Here is a 20,378-nt window from a genome sequence, read left to right as displayed (position 1 = left end):
CTTCCTTCTTCAAATGGACTTTGAGATTTTCCGTCTTCCCTCTGTGAGCAGATAAAAGCAGACACATCTTCTGTACTCACACTGGATGATCTGCTACATCACATGAATCAGGTTTACAAGAAACCCCAGGGCAAAGAAAAAAAAACCAAACCATCAGTCAAGGTGTGGGGAACAAAACTCAGCAATTCCTCACCTACACACATGATGGGAAACTGAAAATCAGTGTTTTATCCTGATTGGATTTCCTCTTCATGTGATGCTGAGAGCTTTAACTGATCTGCAGATATACTGCTGAACAGAACATGGGGGCAACAGTGTATCTGCTCGAGTCACCTGATCAGTCTCAGGATGTGAAGGGAGTGAATGTTGGATGATCTGATGGCTTCAGTCACTGCAGCTGTCATGGTGGATCAATGAAATCAACATTCACACGGTGGCTCACGCTGTTTATCTTAATGCTTGGCTCAAATGAGTCATCCTCACACATGACTGTCATTAAAGCCAGCAGGCTCCGCTCACCCACCGGCCGGCGTCTCCATCACTGCCTGTGTCAGTTCCATTAACACAGCTGCTTTAAAACCCAGCGCTTGCTGAGCACGGATCACATGTTGTTCAGACAGCAGGAGTCTTCTTTGTGTTATTGTTGTTCATATATTTTTCCTTAAATTGAAGACAATTTAACTCCACATTGAAAGCACCTTAATGCCTATTTAATGGTCATATGAAATGATCCTTTAGAATAAGGATGGTTGAGCCTTCAACTATTTGTCCAGTACATGGAGAATTAAATGTAAACGAATTTACTTTAATCTACAATTAATCTGCTGGACATTTTTCTGAATGTTTAGTCTATGTAACATCAAAAAAATGTGACATTTGTGAACAAAAGGTGACATCAATTATCAGTTTTCTGTGATTCATGACAAAGAAAAGGAGCAAAAGTTCACATCTGAGAAGCTGTCAGAAAATGTTTGTCACTATTTTCTCTGGAAAAAGACTTTCTCTGTGAAAAAGTGTTGTGAAGGTCCGTTACGAACGCCTATTGTTTTATAGATAAACATTTCAGGGCTGCAGGGTGGCTCAGTGTTTAGCCAGTTCGCATCCCGGTGAGGACACCTGCAATCTTTTGCATGTTCTCCCCGTGCAGCGTGGGTTCTCTCCGGGTTCTCCGGCTTCCTCCCACACAATCCAAAAACATGTTGAGGTTAATTGGTGATTCTAAATTGTCTGTAGGTGTGAATGTGAGTGTGCTTGGTTGTCTGTCTCCAAGTGTGGCCCTGTGATAGACTGGTGACCTGTCCAGGATGTCCACCACCTTCACCCTAAGTCAGCTGTGATAGACTCCAGCCCCTCGCAACCCTAGTGAGGATTAAGCGGTGTATAGATAATGGATGGATGGATGGATGGACGGCGATTCATACGTTCTCCCCCCTGGATTAGCACAGGTCAGAGCACTGTTAGTTCCTCTTTTGACTCTCCATTTCTAACCTGATGTGTATTGTCGACAGCCCTGCACCTATACGATGTGCACATAACTCCCGTCTCCTTGGGATCACTGCTGAGAATCAGTAATCCTATTGTCTCTGTACAAAGTTTAGAAAATAGGCCATCTTCAAATTATACTCTGAACTACGGTTGCAGCTAGCATTGATGACTGATTACTGACTAATTTGTGTTTGATAAACTGTGAAAAAATCCCAAACACAAGTTAACAGAGGCAAATGTGTGATATTCCGTTTGTTTGTTTAGGTCTCAATATTGTCCCAAACCGCCAAATGTTTGACATCAGAGGAAAACTGCAAACAGTACGAGTCAATGAGCAGGGGATGTTTTTGTATTATAAATGACACCATCAGTTATTTATGGCAAAAGTTGAGTTCAGACATGGTTTTGGAAAGCAGGCTCCTCACAAAAGCCAATGACACAGTTTACCACAGAATTCACATGAATAAATAAAACCAATCTAAACAAGTTAAACCTTCTGTATGTTTAGTTTTGTGATCTGATCAGAATTTTCTTGACAAGACTTGTGAGTGATTTTGGGGTGAACCAGATGTGCTCTGTCCTGCTGCCAGCTTGTTCTGCTGCCTATTGCAGCTGAATGAAGGAAAACAGGTGTTGGTCTAAATCTATGACATGTCATGTATGAACTAGTGGATGTAGTACGGATCCCCTTTGGGATAAATGAAACTCTTTGGCTAACATGGCTGTACTCTGGTCAACAGTCCAGTATGGCTGTCATCCCTCTTACCTCCGAACAGATGAGGCGAGAGGTGTGCTGGTAAGGATCCTATCAGCAGCCGGGGAGCCTCCTGCCCTCCGCCTGAACGCTCCCTGTCCGCCGCCTCCTCCGGGCTGCTGCCGCCGGACTCCGGGGAACTGTAGGCTCCGCTGCTGTTCGGAATGTTGATGCCGGACTGGGGTCTGGTCCCGGAGCCCCCGGAGCCCCCCACGGACCTGGCCCTGGCTCCGAGTTGCTGGCTGGAGCTGGACGTGGCTCCGGAGGCTCCGGACGCTCCGTACGCGTGGAACCTCACCCCCCCGGCGGCGGTCCGGCCGATGTTACCGCCGTTACTGCTGGACGTGCTGGAGGGCAGGTCCGAGCCGGAGTAGGCTCTGGTCCGTCCGTTAGCAGCTGGATTAGCAGTCGGGCTGCTCTGCTTTGCCCCCATGTTAAGCTCCACTGATTCGGCTTTGAAATATTAAGGAGGCGCTCTGCGAGCCACTGCGGGACGGTGCGCCAGATTTCCGCCTGAGGCAGACGGCTCTACAGGACACACGTCCCGCAAGAAGAGAAAAGCAGAACAAACTCTGCGTCGCTATGATCCCATCGAGATCAGGGAAATGCCAGTGAGTGAAAAGTTGAAGCGGCCATCCGTGGCGAGAGCTGAAGACGTGTGGAAAAGTTTAGAAGCCGTCACCATTGTGCTCCGTCAGTAGCAGTTGTGGTCTGCTGCAGGTACCGAGGATCCTTCCTCGTTTGAGCCGCTCTGGGAGCCGCTGTGCTCCGGCCGCTGCTCCCCGCTCAGCGTCCGCTCCGCCATGGCTCCAGAGCTGCGACAAGGAGCGAAGAGCCGGGCTCCTCACACCTCCTCGCCTGACAACACATTGTTCCCCAGAAGGAAGTGATGGAGGAGAAAGTCCTGCACTGAACCGTTGTATCGGCGGCAGCAAGGAGACTCGGCGCAGCCTGCCGTCAAGTCAGCCGCACTGACGGGAAGTGTCGCTCCGACGCTTCAAAATAAGACCATTGCGGCGGTTTAAATTCCCTCCGTGTGGCGTTCACCTACATTCAACTAATGTCTTTCACACCACAACCCTGCAGTGAATCCCACGTTTACGACGATTGTAATTTAAAGTTTTTGTTTAAAAAAATAAATAAATAAATAAATAAATAAATAGATAACAATTTTAGAGTGTTGATTTGACCGAATGGATATGGAGATTGAAGATTGTGGTGTTGTTTAAGGATTTTCTGGTAGGCCTGGTCCTGGACTAATGGACTGGGTAGATACTGATATTAGGAGACTGACACTGATCAGCATTAATGTACTGAGCAAGGCCTGTTTTTCAAAAAGCATCTTAGGCTAAGATGAAATTATTGTATTTAAGAGGCAAAGAGCTTTGAAACCTCTGAAACCTGTTGCATTGAATTTTTGAATTATCATTTTTTTCTTGGTCCATTACTAAGTCAATACTTTCACCACAAACGCTAGGATGATTGATTTAAATGACCAAATAAAACTGAACGAGTACAAACACATTATTTCCGCATCTAATCTGCCGGTTTCTGTTATCGTCTTCTTGCCTGATATTAATCTTTTCCGGCCGAAATGTCACTGGTTTAGTTTCTTGTCTTTGCCCTTTATTTGTGCTGTGTGTGGTGCTTTTTGCTGCAGGCTTAAACACAGCAGGTCTGATACAGAAATAATCACAATGTGACATTAACAGGAGATGACAGACACATTCATGAAACTCACAGGAACTGCTTCATTTTAGGTTTAATCTGACTTTCTGGCAAAAACACCAATTATAATGTTAAGCAAGCTGAAGGTTGTAGATTGTTTACTGCACATTAAGCCTAATTTTCATACTAAAGAATTCAGCTTTGTGTCATTGGGATGCTCTTAAATACAGATACAGATAGCTGAACATGCAAAACAGCACATCCATCCATCCATCCATCCATCATCTATACACCGCTTAATCCTCACTAGGGTCATGGGGGGCTGGAGTCTATCCCAGCCGACTTAGGGTGAAGGCAGGGAACACCCAGGACAGGTCACCAGTCTATCACAGGGCTACACTTAGAGACAGACAACCAAGCACACTCACATTCACACCTACAGACAATTTAGAATCACCAACTAACCTCAACATGTCTTTGGGCTGTGGGAGGAAGCTGGAGAACCCGGAGAGAACCCACGCTGCATGGGGAGAACATGCAAACTCCACGTAGAAAGATCCCAGGTATCACCGGGACGCGAACCGACAACAGTGCTAACCACTGTGCTACCTTGCAGCCCACTTTGTTTCTTCAATAATAAAAAAAAAGAAAGAAAGAAAAAGAAAAGAAAATGAATGAGCAATACATACAATGTTTAATGAACATTAACAGTATGAAGACTGCACCATTACACGATTATGTAAGATAGTTAGGACACCTCGAATGTACGAGCTACATTTAAAATGATGTTGAGAGAGTTACATTTCTGACGACTGTTAAGCCAATGAAGACATCTGAAAATGTTATGATGCTAACCACTGCGCCACCTTGCAGCCCACAGCACATACAGTCAGTGTTTAAAATGTTTAAATGACAAGTAGTCTAATCAGTCTTCACACCTTAAGCCCGTTGCTTTTTCAGTCAGCAAAAGCACCACAACTGCAGGGATGAACTGAACAACATTGCTTACTATCATCATACACACTTTGTAGAGTTTTGAAATGCAATAAATCTTCTTCTCTTTATGTTCTCTCCATTAAGTGTGCCACACTCAGACATCTTCTCTAAATGACAGGAGGTTGCATTTTTTATAACAGACGCATCCATCTATCCATCCATCCATCCATCCATCTGTTATCCATACACCCCTCTGTCCTTTATCCTATTGCTGATACCAGGACTGGTAAAAACTGTTGCCTCGCAGCAAGAAGGTCGCCGGTTCACGTCCCGGTGGGGGCACCGGGATCTTTCTGCGTGGAGTCTCCATGTTCTCCCGGTGCAGTGTGGGTTCTCTCCGGGTTCTCCGGCTTCCTCCCACACAGTCCAAAGACATGTTGAGGTTAATTGGTGATTCTAAATTCTCCATAGGTGTGAATGTGAGTGTGCTTGGTTGTCTGTCTCTAGGTGTAGCCCTGTGATAGACTGGTGACCTGTCCAGGGTGTCCCCTGCCTTCACCCTAAGTCAGCTGGGATAGACTCCAGTTCCCCCGTGACCCTAGTGATGATTAAGCGGTGTATAGATAATGGATGGATGATACAGGGACTAAGCTGTCTCTACTGGTTCTACACTGTGTTGCACCTCTTTCATTTCTGACTAAATGCTCAACCAATTGCTCTCATAAAAATAAGGACATGTAAGTGTGCCATTAAAAAATAGGTGAATGCATAGAGTAAAAGCAAGTGCATGAGTAGGTTTCAGAGACCGATGTGGCACTATCAGAGAATTCTTTGAAACACTCTTGGAAAATGCTCTGAACTTTAAAAGAATAGTTATCAGTAGATGGTGCCCAGGACATTTTACAGCTGAACACATTTTGGACTCACACTAGTGAGTCTGCTGGTTGTACTTTCATGAAGTTAAAATTAGGATGTTAACATGGTCATCCACTCGATTAAATGAGTCAGTGGTGTCTAGTGGACAAACTTTGTAGCAACAACATATTCTGTTTCTCTAAGGTATGTTTTATTATGTTTATATTTTTGTCTTTGTAATTCATTGTTAGGCACATCAGCTGACATTAGTGTATCTGCAAAAAGTTACAATTGTTGCTATATTAGTGAGACTCTTTTGTTTTTACAGTACCAACCTGGACACCTGTAATCGTCTCTTGTTTTATTCAGAAATTTAAGGTATTCTCAAATGCACCACACAACAATAACATTGTTCTGATGATAATGAACAGCATCATGTTTACTAGGATGAATTACCATTGTCTAAAATACTTGAAAACATGGTGAAAAATGTTAAAACACTGTAGTATGCTTTGGCAATGTTTCGTAAATCTTGTAACTAGATTAATACTCCTGGGGAAATTACCTTTTGGGATTCTCTTGCTGTCGCATTGGTCCTTTTAAATGTGTCCCTGTGTATGTGTGACATCAGCAGATCTACCAGGTGTCAGTTGAAGAACTGCACTTATGAAACATTTTCAGTCCAGCAGTTACTTTACGATATAAGAAGAGATTTGATACGATACCTCACATTATGTTTGGACACGCTTAGTAGGTAGTGTCTGACACCATTTGAAGCTTGCTGCTGGGTGAGGTTTCTTTTTATTTATGACATATAGTACAGCTGATTTCTAGACAGTTCTGTACATACACAAATATTGAAACACACTTCACACTTTAAAAACACCCCCAAAAGACACAGATGACCTACAGAGCTGTCAAATTAAGTTGACCCACAGTGGATTTGAAGCTTTGTCCAAACAATCAGACTTGTTTCTTGCTATACCTGATACAAATGTGTGCAGAGCCCTTTGACCACCAAGGGATCCAATGCATGTTGTTTTTGCCTCAGACATAAATCGACACTTTTGGTGATTAAAGGCTTCAGGAGTGTCACAGTGCAGAACAATTGTCCCCGTGCCCTCAGAAATAAACTTGTTCTGTTTGCACAAGAGCAATGGCTAGTTGGTTCAGTTAGTTAGAGTGTGAATCTGTTATTGTTGAGGTTGTGGATTTGATGGGTTTGGTGCAGAGACTGTTTCCCGAAAATCTTCACAGAATCTCTCCTTGACATTGATGAGGTGATATGAAGGGTGGATATTCAGAAAGGGTTATATGCAGGAAGGGCAAAGGTTTCATTTTGCTGTTTATGATTGTACATCAGATATGGTATTTTATTGATTCACAGTTTATCATTTACAAGTTTGTTTTGGGGCTGCAAGGTGGAATCGTAGTTAGCACCATTGCCTTGCCTCGCAGCTAGAAGGTCAAAGGTTTTGTGTTTTTGAGGACATCCGGGATCTTTCGCATGTTCTCCCCGTGCAGCGTGGGTTCTCTCCGGCTTCCTCCCACACAGTCCAAAAACATGTTGAGGTTAATTGGTGATTCTAAATTGTCCATAGGTGTGAATGTGAGTGTGCTTGGTTGTCTGTCTCTAAGTGTAGCCCTGTGATAGACTGGTGACCTGTCCAGGGTGTCCCCTGCCTTCACCCTGAGTCAGCTGGGATAGACTCCAGCCCCCACACGACCCGAGTGAGGATTAAGCGGTGTATAGATAATGGATGGATGGATGGATGGATGGAAGTTTGTTTTGGTGTTGATGTTTTCAATGCAGTTAAACCCCTTTAATTGAAATATGTTTTGCAACGTTTTTGTAGTCTTCCTTTCTGCTGCATAGCAACATCATGATATTTTTCACTCAAGACTAAATGCACATTTATGTTTCGGAAAGTTACTCCTCGGTCGGTGCGTACTGTCCAAACCCATGTCAAGTTTCCAAACAGACACTGTCTATGCTGTGTGGCTGAAAACTGCAAGATGCGAAATGACATTTTCTAGTGTGCATATTTGGATCACAATTAAGTCCACTCTGTATTTTAAACACCAATTCCACTGACCAGGGCAGAACAGTGCTCGTTCCGTCCGACCCAATCTATATTTCAGAATGACATCATACTTTTATTTTGAAATCCAATGGAACAATTTGGGTGTGATGGTGTGTATACCTGGACGCTTGACAGAGTCATGGCCACCGCGCCGTGTGACGTCAGAAGCAGCGCAGTAACGTCAATAACAACCAGAGTCTCAGTCCAGTTCTGGTCTCCCTCATCAACTCCTCACTCACATGGTTTTAAGTATGAGCATGCCAGTGGAATCCCACAGGCACAGTGTAGTTCATCTCACACAGACCTTTTATTTACCTACGTCAGTTCTTGAAGACCTGCACTGCTTTGAGAAAACATTAGAATAAACAGAAGTCACAAACACTAGTTGAATTTCATTTAATTGCTGGAACAAACAGAAACATAGTGGCTGCAGAGTTTATGGTGCAACAGGAACTCAGATTAGATGGTATATGGAAGTATTTAAAAATCCCTAAATCCCACAGTCATCAGTTTAACATTATTATCAATATTAGGTCTTCAGTTGCTTAAAAATGAATTTATCACAAGTTTTCTTTGTCTCCATGCATAGCTTTCTAACTAATTAGACTGCTTTTAAATGCTTGTGTTACGAAGATAAAAGGTGTGCCACATTGTACAAATGGTCCTGCCAAAATTCTACCCTACTGCTAAAGCTGCCTCACAGATTTATTTTTCTTGCACATGCATGCAAAGTGGAGCAGAAATCAGACTGGGAGTGAAATGTTGGCATAACACCCAGACACGTAACAATGAAAATAGCTCCCAGATGCCAGCAGTAGAGAAGGATGGCGTGTTGCGATGCTCCATACACTAATCTCTAAATTACAAAAAAAAACCTCAACTTGATTCGACTCGGAGCTGCAGCAGCTTGTGTTTGCAGGAAACACAACAGGGCAGCAAGTCCTTGGTCTATAACTAGTTCACTTGTACTGATATAAATCCTTTTCATCTCAGTTTTCAATTGATAATTCTACATGGACAGTGTTTGTGGTGGATGTAATTGGGATCATTTGAAGTTATTCACCCATTGGGCCTGTGTTTTATGCGGCTGACAGCACTGTGGTTAGATTTGGTCTGACATAAACCACTGAATGAACATAAATTCAAATGTTGTAAGTGACTGGGCAAAAAGAAAAAAACAAACTTCAGTGATGGCTCCCAGAGGGTTTGAAAAGGCAGAATGAGTTCCCGTCGACAACAGCGGTGTCATGTAGCCAGCAGAGCTCACAGAGTTGGGGTGGGAAGGTGAGTGGTTTTCTCCCCCTCGACAGTGTTAATCCTGCTAATCTCCTCTGTCTGGAAATAGCCTGGGCTAACTGTCAATCGATGGCCACAGCATCCATCACTACCTGCATAATGAAGGGGAGGATGAGGACAGGTCTGCAGCCATGCAGCAAATACCACAGTTACATTAGCCATAAGGGGTTGTATTTGTCTCAATGAACTGTCAGTGCGGTAACATTACTGAGGTCCTGGCCTATGCCGGGTAACAAGGCTGTATTTAAAGTCCTGAAACAGCATTCACACTGTGGGACACCCAATAACTTTATTCATTCATCCATTTACTGCCTTTTATCCTGAGTTGTTAATCACAGTAGTCCAGATTTAAAGCTCCCTATAGGGAGTCCCAAGGTGTTCCTATACAGGTCTAACCTCCAGGTCTGTCAGTTGCTTGCACCTTGCAAACTTCCCATGGAGTTCCCAAAAGGCATGCTGATCAGCAGTTTACCAACCTCAAATGGCTCCTTTTGATGCAAAGGAGGTCCCATTTTACTCTCTCCCCCTGGATGTCTGAGCTCCTTTACCTGCCTCTAAGTGTAAGCGCAGACATCCTACAGAGGGAGCTCATTTTGGGCGCTTGTATTTGTGTTCTTATTCTTTTAGTCACTACCAAAAGCTCTTAGGCTGATAGATTTAAAGCCTTCTGGCTCAGCTTCTTCATAAGTGCAACAGTCTGGTGCAATGTCTGCATTACTGCTGATGACATCCATCTACCTGTCAACGTCTAACTCAATCTGACCCACGGTTTTAAATAAGACGCCAAGATATTTAAACTCTTCTACTGGGAGTGGCAGGCGGAGGTGGGAACCAGAGGCGTGCTGACCTCCAGCACTGCAGGGATTGTAGTAATGGTATTTACAGCAAACTCTACTGGCAACAAATTTGTTTTTCATATTTTTTTTTATTTAACCTTCATTTTACCAGGTAAGTTAGTTGAGAACAGGTTCTTATTTTCAAGAACAACTCAATCTAATCCCATTAAAACAAACAAACAAACAAAAAAACTGCACTACTTTTATTATAGCTTTGTCCTCAAGTATGATTTTTCATTTTGTCTGAGAAAAAAGCCCCCAAACCAATATACAGTAATAGTCTGCCTCTGATGTCCTACATTAGCTAAGGTTCCACCATGTCTACCAGATTCCTTGATGATGAGGAACCTTTTGAGGAGCATAATTCCTGACCTGTGTTTCCACCAGAGGAACCAGAATCTCTGCTCTGAGAACTTTGTAAAGGTTCAGGAACTTTTGAGGTGAATGTCTGTGACTGATTAGGTGTAGTTAATTAGTGTCATTTAAAGTAAAGCCTTATTAACCCAGAATTTTAAAAAAAAACAACAACAACAAAAAACAAAAAAACAAAAACTCAAACGCATTTTGGATGCACAGAGATCTTATGACCAATGGGAATAGGAGTTTAAGACCCCTAGGCTTTAATAATTCAGCACACCTCACTTGTTTTTTTAAATTTATTTATTTTTATGTATTTATTTATTTATTTTTTTTGCCTTTATTCGATAGGAAAGTAAAGAAAGAGTCAGTAAAGTGGGGGAGCAGGACCTGCAGGAAAGGGCCATGAGGGGGACTCAAACCCATGACCTCTGCGTCGGGGACTATAACCCCTGAACACGGGATGCCAGCTCAACCAGTTGAGCTATCGCAGTCCCCCTAAATTGTTTATTCTTTGGAAGGACTTTCACCTCTGGGAAACTTTGTTTGCATTAGTTCTTGGGAAATTAAACTTCCTGGAACCTTTTATGGAATAGCATCTGATTTAAGCAGAGCTGTAGGGTTCGTAGTTGCAACGTCCAAAGTCACTTTTATACTGGACTGGACATATAGCTATCAAAGCAGTGGTGTTAAAATGCCTTTGATTCATGTAAGGTGACAGTTTGCTGTTTGATGTTTCTTTGACTGATGCTAGTCGCTAGATGCTAACAGTATTAGATTAAGCAGACTAGACGCAAGGCTGTTAGTTTGCTTCTAAAATGTGAACCAGAATGAGTCACTGCTAGTATTCCTGACTGGAGTCCACTGCCAAACAATTTCAGCAAAGCAGAACATTGCAAATACCACGTGAGCAGTATCAGCATATGGACATATGTTGTAGCTGCCAATTATCTGTGTAGCAATGAAAACTAATACTATTTGAATGCATATACTATTTAAAGTGCATAACTCATAAAAGTACATCGCCCATAAAACCTGAGCATGCTGCACATTTATTCTGATAGGCGCATTTGATATTCTACTTCAACCATAAAACATTGTATATGTGTTTAAGTTTGACAGACTGGTACACACCGCAATTCATAGTTAATTAATAGCCAAAATGGTATTAAATGATGTGCACTAACAAAGGCCTGAGTTAAGTGAAGTCTATTTCTTAAGGAAATTCATGTTATTGTGATTTGTCTCATATGTTTTCTCACTACTTTTGAACTTGCATCTGTATTGAATTCCAAAATTGTTGCCAAATGCTCTGCAAATACAGCTGTGTAATTCAGCAGTTACTCTTCTACCCAAAGCAGATAACTAGCGTTTGGAAAAGAAGGAAAAGTAGGATCAAGGTGTCAGGAGACATTAAACAACCAAGCATTTCATCATTTGGAAGGATGTGGAACCAAGTCTTTGTGAATCCTGATATCCGCACCATCCCCTCCCCTCTCTGACCTAATTGAGCCGCACTACTTCAAGGTGAAGACCATAAATCGAGCGCAGATGCCTTTTCAAATCCCTCAGCTCATCAGCAATAGATCACACATTTACTGCGAGGAGGACTTCAGGTTGCATCACACAACAGCACAACATTACATCACTCATGGAACACAAATCATATGCCTGTGTCTCTGCTTTGGTTGAGTTCAAGCGAAATCTTAAAAAAAGATTTCCTGGACTATATTGTGTATTTTTTAATTTGTCTTTATTCCAGCATAAAACTTAAAACAAAAAAAATGACATTTTGTAATGAGGACAATCACCTGATTGTAGGTAGCTCCATTTTTTAACAGAATCTTGTCAGGTAGAAGAAGCTCACTGCTTATAACTGCTGGCTGACAGAAGACCCTACTGCTCACCAAGTAAAGGCCAGTTCAGACTTTCTCTGTGGCCCCTTATGTATGACGTAAATGTCTTTATCCTCCTGAGCCCAGGAGGGTCTACATGTACCCTTTGTGCACGTTGGCACATAGTCCAACCTTTGTGATCACACTAAGTGTATGTATGACAAGTGTGATGGCTGTGCAATCTCCAGAAAACAGAATGGATGCTTTAGGGGCCATGCAATAAGATTTGCTGTTCTGCACACCTTTATAATTCACCCAATCTCAGCCTATTATATATATTGTAATACCAGTTATTTATTTATTCATGATATTTATATGATTGTTTTTTCAAAACAAAAAACAAAACAGAATTTCTAGTGTTTTACAATTCTGATATTTTATGGCATCCTATATAGCATTTCGACACACATAGTATATCTTTTCTATTCATTGTATTTAATATATTTTTAAATCTATTTAATAATATAGACTTTGTATATTTTTTATATTTTTCCCTTCTTGTTCAGAAGGTGTTTCCATTAAATATATTTGTAAAATGTATTTGGATACATAATTATGCAATGATTTGCAAGAAAGGTAGACAACAGCGTCCTCCCGTACGCAAAGTGCATTGCCTACAGATTTATGAAATAAAGTCACAAAGTCTTGGTGTGCATTGAGTGCTCTACATGTAGCTTGATTGCAGAGAACTGCTTTGCCTCCAGTAGACTGCTGCCTTCCTCCACATGCCACCTCCACTCGGGGTTGTATTTCAGGGTTGTACTGTGTTGTTGGCTGGGATATATCTTGTGGTTGCTGTATTTGCTGCATCAGTGCATGTCAGGAAGTTGCGCAAAGCCACACAAGCCTTCACTTTATGCACAGTGTTCTCTGGACTGCACACAATAGGTCGACAAAACACCCTACATCCTGCTGCCAAAAGCACTCTCTATCATCCTTCTTGCCTGGCAGTTGCGGTAGTTGTGTTTTTTTTCCCTCTGTGTTGAGTTTGGAGACTGAAAAAGTAGCAAAATGATTCATCACCCATATGACAATACTGTTATTCTAATAGAAATCCCATGCACTGAAACACTACTAGAACAAAGGTGCTATCTATGACTGGTGAATAACGTACGAAAAACAGTGACGGCCATTATTAAGAACAATTACCTGGATATGGATGCGTCAGATCTTAATGCAGTGGGAAAGCCACATCTCACGCAAAGGTATGTGGACTGATGATACCTGTTCCAGGCAGGGTGGTTGGTGTAGGAATTTGTAGTGTTCCATCGATGTGTCAAATCAAAACCACTCTCCTTTATGCCACCATCACTTTCACGACCATAGGCCTCCACATCCACTGTCTTGAAGGGATGATGTACATCACACGCAGTCATGAGACTGTCTTATATTTTTAAGCACATTGTGTGTTTGTAATGTAAAATTCTAATCTGAAAACGTATACATGCTTGTGGTTACCTTTTGCACATAGTTACCACATGCATGTAGTGTAGTGAAGAGTACAATACAGCCAGTTGACTGCAGTGGAATATCTGTACAAGGTAGCATAAAATGGAAAGTTTTTTCTACAACACAGGGTCAAAACTCAGTAGTAGGTCCTGTAAACAGCAACTCAAAATAATTCAAAAAGCATCCATTATAGTAAAGGTTAACTGGTATAGAATATGGTTCCTGCAGATGTTTTAGTAATTTAATAACCGGCATGTAGATTCTTCTGTAAAAGACTAAACGTTTACATCCCATTCCTGTGAATCTGTTGTTAAATACTTCTTTGAATTTGAAAAAGGGTGCATGTCCCCATGACTGACAGCTGTGACTGACAGCTGCCCAGAGTAAAGCGGTTGTGAAGGTACCTGCAGACCCCTAATCAGGAACTGTGAGTAAGAACACAGAGGAACTGTTCCTTTCCATAACTGTGTGACTGATTGTCTTTTTCAAACCATTAAATGAGCTGCTCTGCAGTAAACTACTGACTGAAATTTCAAGGAATATGGGGCATCGCTGTCAATTTTTCAGTAGGTTAGGTTTGTGTGTTGAAGTATAAATTAGTAAGTTAATGCTAATAGTATAACTAGCAAGCCATGACAACAATCAATCTCCAAAGTAGTTCATAACAGTTCAAGGGTTGTGTGCTCATATTTAGACTGAACAGGAAGCGTCTCCTCCCTGCTTCCTTTATGCTTTTTATGGGTTTAATTCAGCTTTGCATGTTTCAGTTGATTAACAGTGCAACACCAGATTGTTTTATTTCGACGACCTCTCTATGGGCATTAATGTTCCTCGTTTCACACTGCATGTTTGTTGTATGTTTTCCTATCCTGTTTTTCTTTTCTTTTTTTGAAAAACCAACAGGAATAGTCTTTAATCCTATATAGTGTTTTTAGGTGACTTTGTTCCTAACATCTGTCTACAGCTGTTTATTAATGTGCACGGACCCAATGAAGAAAAATAACTGGACATCCATTTATTTTCTAATTCTGTGGCATAGCTGATCAATCTCAGGACTGGGATTTTAAAGAAACAGACAAACTTCAGACAACTTCCCAAACAAACTTTTGGACAAACAAAAATCTAACTAACTTACTAAAATCAATGATAAGATTGCACTAAATAAATGTTCATTCACATTAGGTAGAGTTTCTAGGAAGCAAGTGCACATGTAGACTTTCATAGACACTGACGATTAGGCTTAATGTATGATCTGGTTCCTGCATGGGCCATAGCTTCTGACCCCCGAAAACTACAGGGGCCTCATTTATCATCAGTGCATATGCACAGATGTGTGCATAATGAGTACGTAAGAACATTCCCACATAAAGTATGGAATTTATCAACTTCTACCTAAACTTAGGAATGTGTGTAAATATACAAACAACTCTGACCATGCGTACGCACATAATCAAGTCTAGTAAAGTCTAGTCTCATCTGTAGAATAGTGAAATTACAAATAGAAAGCATTCAGGGCCTTTGACCACTGGCACATTCCAGCGTGAGTTTGGAGATATACACGGCCAGCCATCATTGAGCGGGACCATGCTGGCAGTGGTGGATGCCATAACTCCCCTGACCCCAGCCTACATCCACAGCCCTTACAGCCATCACCAACGAGCCCAAATCAAACGGGGACTTCATGCCATCTCTGGATTCCCAAACATAGGTGTTGTCGCCCGGTGGCCTGGAAAAATGCATGATTCATTCATTGAGCAGAACAGCTCTGTGGGTGTGTCTCTAAGCAGGAGCTGTTGAAGATGACTGGCTTATCCGTGAGTGTTACAGAGTGTGGAATGTTTTTGTTGGACTTAGTTTGGTTATTAAAACATCTCATCTGTAGGTGATCAGAGTTATCCACTGGGTGAAAGTTCATTTGTCCTCCACCAGTTACAGTCATTTCCTTTTTATGGGCTGTGACGCATTTTGTGGTTAACATTAAACCACTTTTTTTAAGAAAAATCAAAATCAAATACATTTCTCCTATCGATCCCTCCTCTGACCCAACAGAAATAACTGCAGTGGTTATCTTGTCCCATGCAGCATTTCTTTTTCTTTCGTTGCTTATCCCAACATTTCACACACCAAACAATACTTTCTGGCTAGCTTCATCCTCGCTGACAAGTATCTCAATTTTGGTTTCCAAAAAGTTCCTCTTTTTCGTCCTCTTTGTCGTGATGATGAACGGTGAGGGGGAAAAATGTTCACTTGTTTTATAAAGAGGCATGTTGTTGCTGTACATGGTTAATTGGAGGCGTTTCTGAAGGCAAATGATTCTGAAAGTGCATGAGCATGGTGGTGAAGAACAAGTGGGATTTACCAACACTGACGACTTATCGATGTATGTATGACCCATTTACGCATATTTTGATGAATGTGGATTTTTTTTTTTGTACTTTCGCTGAATTTAATTCGTAAGACAGAATTTAGAACCTTTTCAACGCACTGATGATAAATGAGGCCTCTGGTCCGGGGAAAGTACTTTCTGATGACAGAAGAACCATTGATCTGGAGTTAGCAGTGCCGAAAGTGGCTGATTGTTCGCAAGCATTCATTCCACAACATTTACTATCACTTGTTTAGTTAACAGGTGAAGACCTGATGTGATTTTGCTCTGCTGGAAAGAGGGATGGGTTACTAGAAGTGTCCACTAAGCACAATAGAGTGAATATGATAAAGTGCCCACACAGTGCTTCTACATGTGACTTTCTGGACTGAAATACCCTCCTGGGTGCCCTTCAGCGAAAGAAAATGCATGACAATGATGAAGTACCTTTAAATGAAGAACAGGGTTTTAATAGGCTTAGCTGGAGGTCCTGTATGGGTGGCCTTTGAATGAAAAAAAAATGGTAAAAGTGTAATTTATGGTGCTCCTAGGTCTTACACACTGAAATGTGGAACTGGATGACCTTAAATTAAAACAAACAAAAACAGTGAAGTGTCCTTCCAGTGAAGAGCATGAGATACTGTTACTGTGAGATGCTCCTGGGGGCCTCATTTATCATCAGTGTATAGAAAAGGTTCTAAATTCTGTTGTATGAATGAAATTTAATGTGTGCGTAAGTACAAAAAAATCTGTATTTATCAAACGTGCGTACGGGGGTCATACACGCAGCAATAAGTCATCAGTGTTGATAAATCCCACTTGTTCTTAACCTCTGTGCACGTTGCCTTCAGAAACGCCTCCAAATCACCATATATGGCAACAACACGCCTCTTTATAAAGCAAGTGAAGATTTATTTTTTCCTCACCTGTCGTCATCATTGTGGCAAAATGGGCGAAAAAGAGGAACTTTTCTGAAACTGAGATCGAGGTAGGGCTGCAAGGTGGGGAGTTGGTAGCACTGTTGCCTCGCAGCAAGACAGTCGCCAGTCCGCGTCCCGGTGGGGGTGGGATCTTTCTGCGTGGAGTTTGCATGTTCTCCCCGTGCAGCATGGGTTCTCTCAGGGTTCTCCGGCTTGCTCCCACACAGTCCAAAAAACATGTTGAGGTTAATTGGTGATTCCAAATTGTCCGTAGGTGTGACTGTGAGTGTGCTTGGTTGTCTGTCTCTAAGTGTAGCCCTGTGATAGACTGGCGACCTGTCCAGGGTGTCCCTAAGTCAGCTGGGATAGACTCCAGCCCCCCCACGACCCTAATGAGGATTAAGCGGTGCATAGATAATGGATGGATATCGAGGTACTTGTCAGCGAGGTTGAAGCAAATCAGAAAATATTGTTTGGCACATGAAATGTTGGGATAAGCAGCAAAAGAAAAAAATGCTGCATGGGACATGATAACACCGCAGTTATTTCTGTTGGGTCAGAGGAGAGATAGCCAGCAAAATTTTTAAAAAGCTCACTGCCAAAAAACACATCACAGTGCATTGAAGAGAAATGACTACAACTGGAGGAGTACAGATGAATACCGAACATTCACCCAGCGGATAACCCTGATCACCTACAGATGAGATGTTTTAAAAACAAAAATAAGTCCAGCAAAAACATTTCCATACTTTGTAACACTCACCAATAAGCCAGCTGTCTTCTACAGCTCCTGGTTGGAGACGCACACACACAGAACTGTTCTGCTCAATGAATGAGTGGTCCGTTCCTCCAGGCCACTGGGCGACAACGTTTGATAGCAACAAATGTGCAACACAAATTATTTGTACATTGATTGAATAAAACCGTTGTTTGTTTACAAAATTAAATTTGTTTAGTGATGGTGCTTTGAATGCGATGTGGGTGCAGTCTATGCAGTCTACTTATATTTGGGAATCCAGTGATGGCGTGAAGTCCCCGTTTGATTTGGGCTCATTGGTGATGGCTGTAAGGGAACTGGATGTAGGCTGGGGTCAGGGGAGTTATGGCATCCAACACTGCTGGTATGATCCTGCTCAGTGATGACTGGGAAACGCAGCATATGTCTCCAACCTCACGCTGGAATGTTCTGGTGGTCAAAATCCCTGAACGCTTTCTATTTGTAGTTTCATTATTCTACCGCTAGATGATGTGCGTACACATGGTCAGAGTTGTGCGTATATTTACGCACATTCCTAAGTATAAGTATAAGTTGATAAAATCCATACTTTACGTGGGAATGTAATAGTAGGAAAGTAATACTCAACAGTTTCTTAGCCATACTGCCTTCAATTTGTTCTCTTGCCTTTGGGTCGATACAGACATAACACTGATCCAGCAACAGTTTGTTGTGAGGTGTGTCACACTGACTTTTACACAATTAACATAAATGGATGGATAAAACTTTATGAAGAATGCTTTACTAATGTATGGAGACTGTATTTTGGTTTTACATGAAGCCCCGCTCAAAGCTCTTGATTTGTTGTCATTTTGAGATAAAAATCTTGAACTTGTCAAACCAGAGCGGCACTGGGGGTTGATCAGTGGATCAACAACATAGTTCTTGACTTGTGACTGACCAGTCAAAAGATGTTAACTTGAAAGAAAAAAACAGGAGTGGTTGCTGTTCCATTATCTAAATACTGTTCCAGAGAATGTCTTCATGCCAATGAAAATCATAATGGAAGAAAGAATCCTTAAGAATGTTGGGAGCTTTGGAGCAAAAGAAGTCAAATATAAAAATAATAACCCCTGGCAGCAAATAAAGAAATGAATTTTAAAAAATGCCTATTGGCAGTCGTAATCGAAAACATTAAAATGGATCAAACTCAAGTACTGTTTTCTCCTCCAGCTGTGTCCTTTTACAGGCCCAGCCTGAGGATGAAGTCTCAGACAAGAAGAAAAACAACCTTCAGGCTCTGGCGGTCAATAATCACACAGACAATACCAGAGAGAGCAGAAAACACCTGAATGCAACTCAGCCTGTGAGTGTGCAGAAATCCCCCCAAGGCTATGTCAAACTCCTGAGCCCAGTGAGAGCCTCTGTATGTGTTTTGCTCTGACACACCACCTGGTGGCAGTGTTGCTTTAATAAAAAAAGCAAAATTACTGATCCAGGACAAAAGGATCCTTCTGACTGTCTTCAGCTATGTCCGAGTCACAAAGTGCTGCAGCACAGCAGCTGCTGATAAGCATCGCTCACTTTGGTTTATGGTGTTCTGTAGGTGTAAATACCTTTGACATTTCACTCCAAGACTTAGAAAGTGAGTCAAACACAGCAGTCATACTGCACAAAATTCTACATAATTAAGCAATGTAACTATGAGAACTGTTATTATAATTTACGCTCATTTTCATGTTCATGGAATAAACGGAATGGGGCACCTTAATGTAAACCCTCCAGTATGTGATGGAATAACATGAATATAACTGACATTTTGCTGCAGATCAGTCCACAAACATTGTACGTATTTTCGTCTTAGTTTGGTGAAGTGTTATTTGCATGCCAAACCAAGAGCCTTTTGCCTGACTACAGCCTCCTTTGCAATCGAGCAATCTTAACAAAGTATTGTATTCAGCTTTGACCACAGAGCTTCATGTACAGCAGGGGTCTCTACAGGCCTCTGTTGCTACACTCTGAAGCACAACTCATCTCACCACTCCTCTGCTTTTATATGCTGTACTGCTCTACATGTATAGTGGAGTAATGCTGATCGAGATTCCAGCCTTGGTGCCCTTAAGTTCTGAGGCACTTAATTTGAGTAAGAGATTCAATACTATTAATTAAATATGTTTAATATCTTGTTAACTGAAAGGCATTCTTTATTCAGTATGTATCACCAGTTTGATCAGACTTAATGTTTATTTATTCACTACATTTCACCTGCACAGTTGTATTGTGTTTGAACTTGTCTTTTTTCTTAATTTTCAAATTGTGTTGTACATACAGGCATATTGTGTATGCCCATGCGAAGAGGAGTGAATAACATTTTATTTACACACACAGATATGTGATTTTAGGTGTATATGCATTTTAAATATGAGTATAAGTAGATATACACTCTAGGCAAAAGCTTGTGTTTCTTTTCTATCCTCCTCTCCTGCCCTGTAATGTGAAAAAACAGGAACCTGATGAAAAAACAGTTTTTGTATTACATATACAACCTTGTTTCAAATATTAATTTAAATACAAAATGAAGACATACATCACCTAATCCCCCATAACATAATTTAAGTACTCACAGTTTGGTCATAGCCATCATTCCATTCATAAGCTATATATAAAGACGGCCGCTGTGAGCTGTGAGCCACTGATCGGTTTGCACTAGAACGGATTTAAAACCCATAGTTGCCGGTTTAAGTTCAAAGTCACATTTGCAAT

The 20,378-nt window shown here is 41.6% G+C and overlaps 1 protein-coding gene across 2 annotated transcripts in view; it reads right to left on the bottom strand.

The window, feature by feature from the left end:
- znrf2b (zinc and ring finger 2b) overlaps positions 1-3,408 on the bottom strand; it is a 36,297-nt gene extending 32,889 nt beyond the window's left edge. Inside the window, exon 1 of one of the 2 annotated variants that reach the window (XM_008290505.1) lies at positions 2,252-3,408. In XM_008290505.1, coding sequence (XP_008288727.1) covers positions 2,252-2,672 — 421 coding nt within the window. In that variant the 5' untranslated portion in view covers positions 2,673-3,408. The remainder of the gene's footprint in view (positions 1-2,251) is intronic. The other variant, XM_008290504.1, reaches the window with a different exon arrangement.
- Positions 3,409-20,378: the final 16,970 nt, after the last annotated feature.

This window comes from Stegastes partitus, unplaced genomic scaffold (assembly GCF_000690725.1).
Source record: "Stegastes partitus isolate 25-593 unplaced genomic scaffold, Stegastes_partitus-1.0.2 Scaffold677, whole genome shotgun sequence".
NCBI classification, from domain to species: domain Eukaryota; kingdom Metazoa; phylum Chordata; class Actinopteri; family Pomacentridae; genus Stegastes; species Stegastes partitus.
Note: the sequence above shows the minus strand (reverse complement) of the source record. Positions and strands in the feature narration are given on the sequence as shown.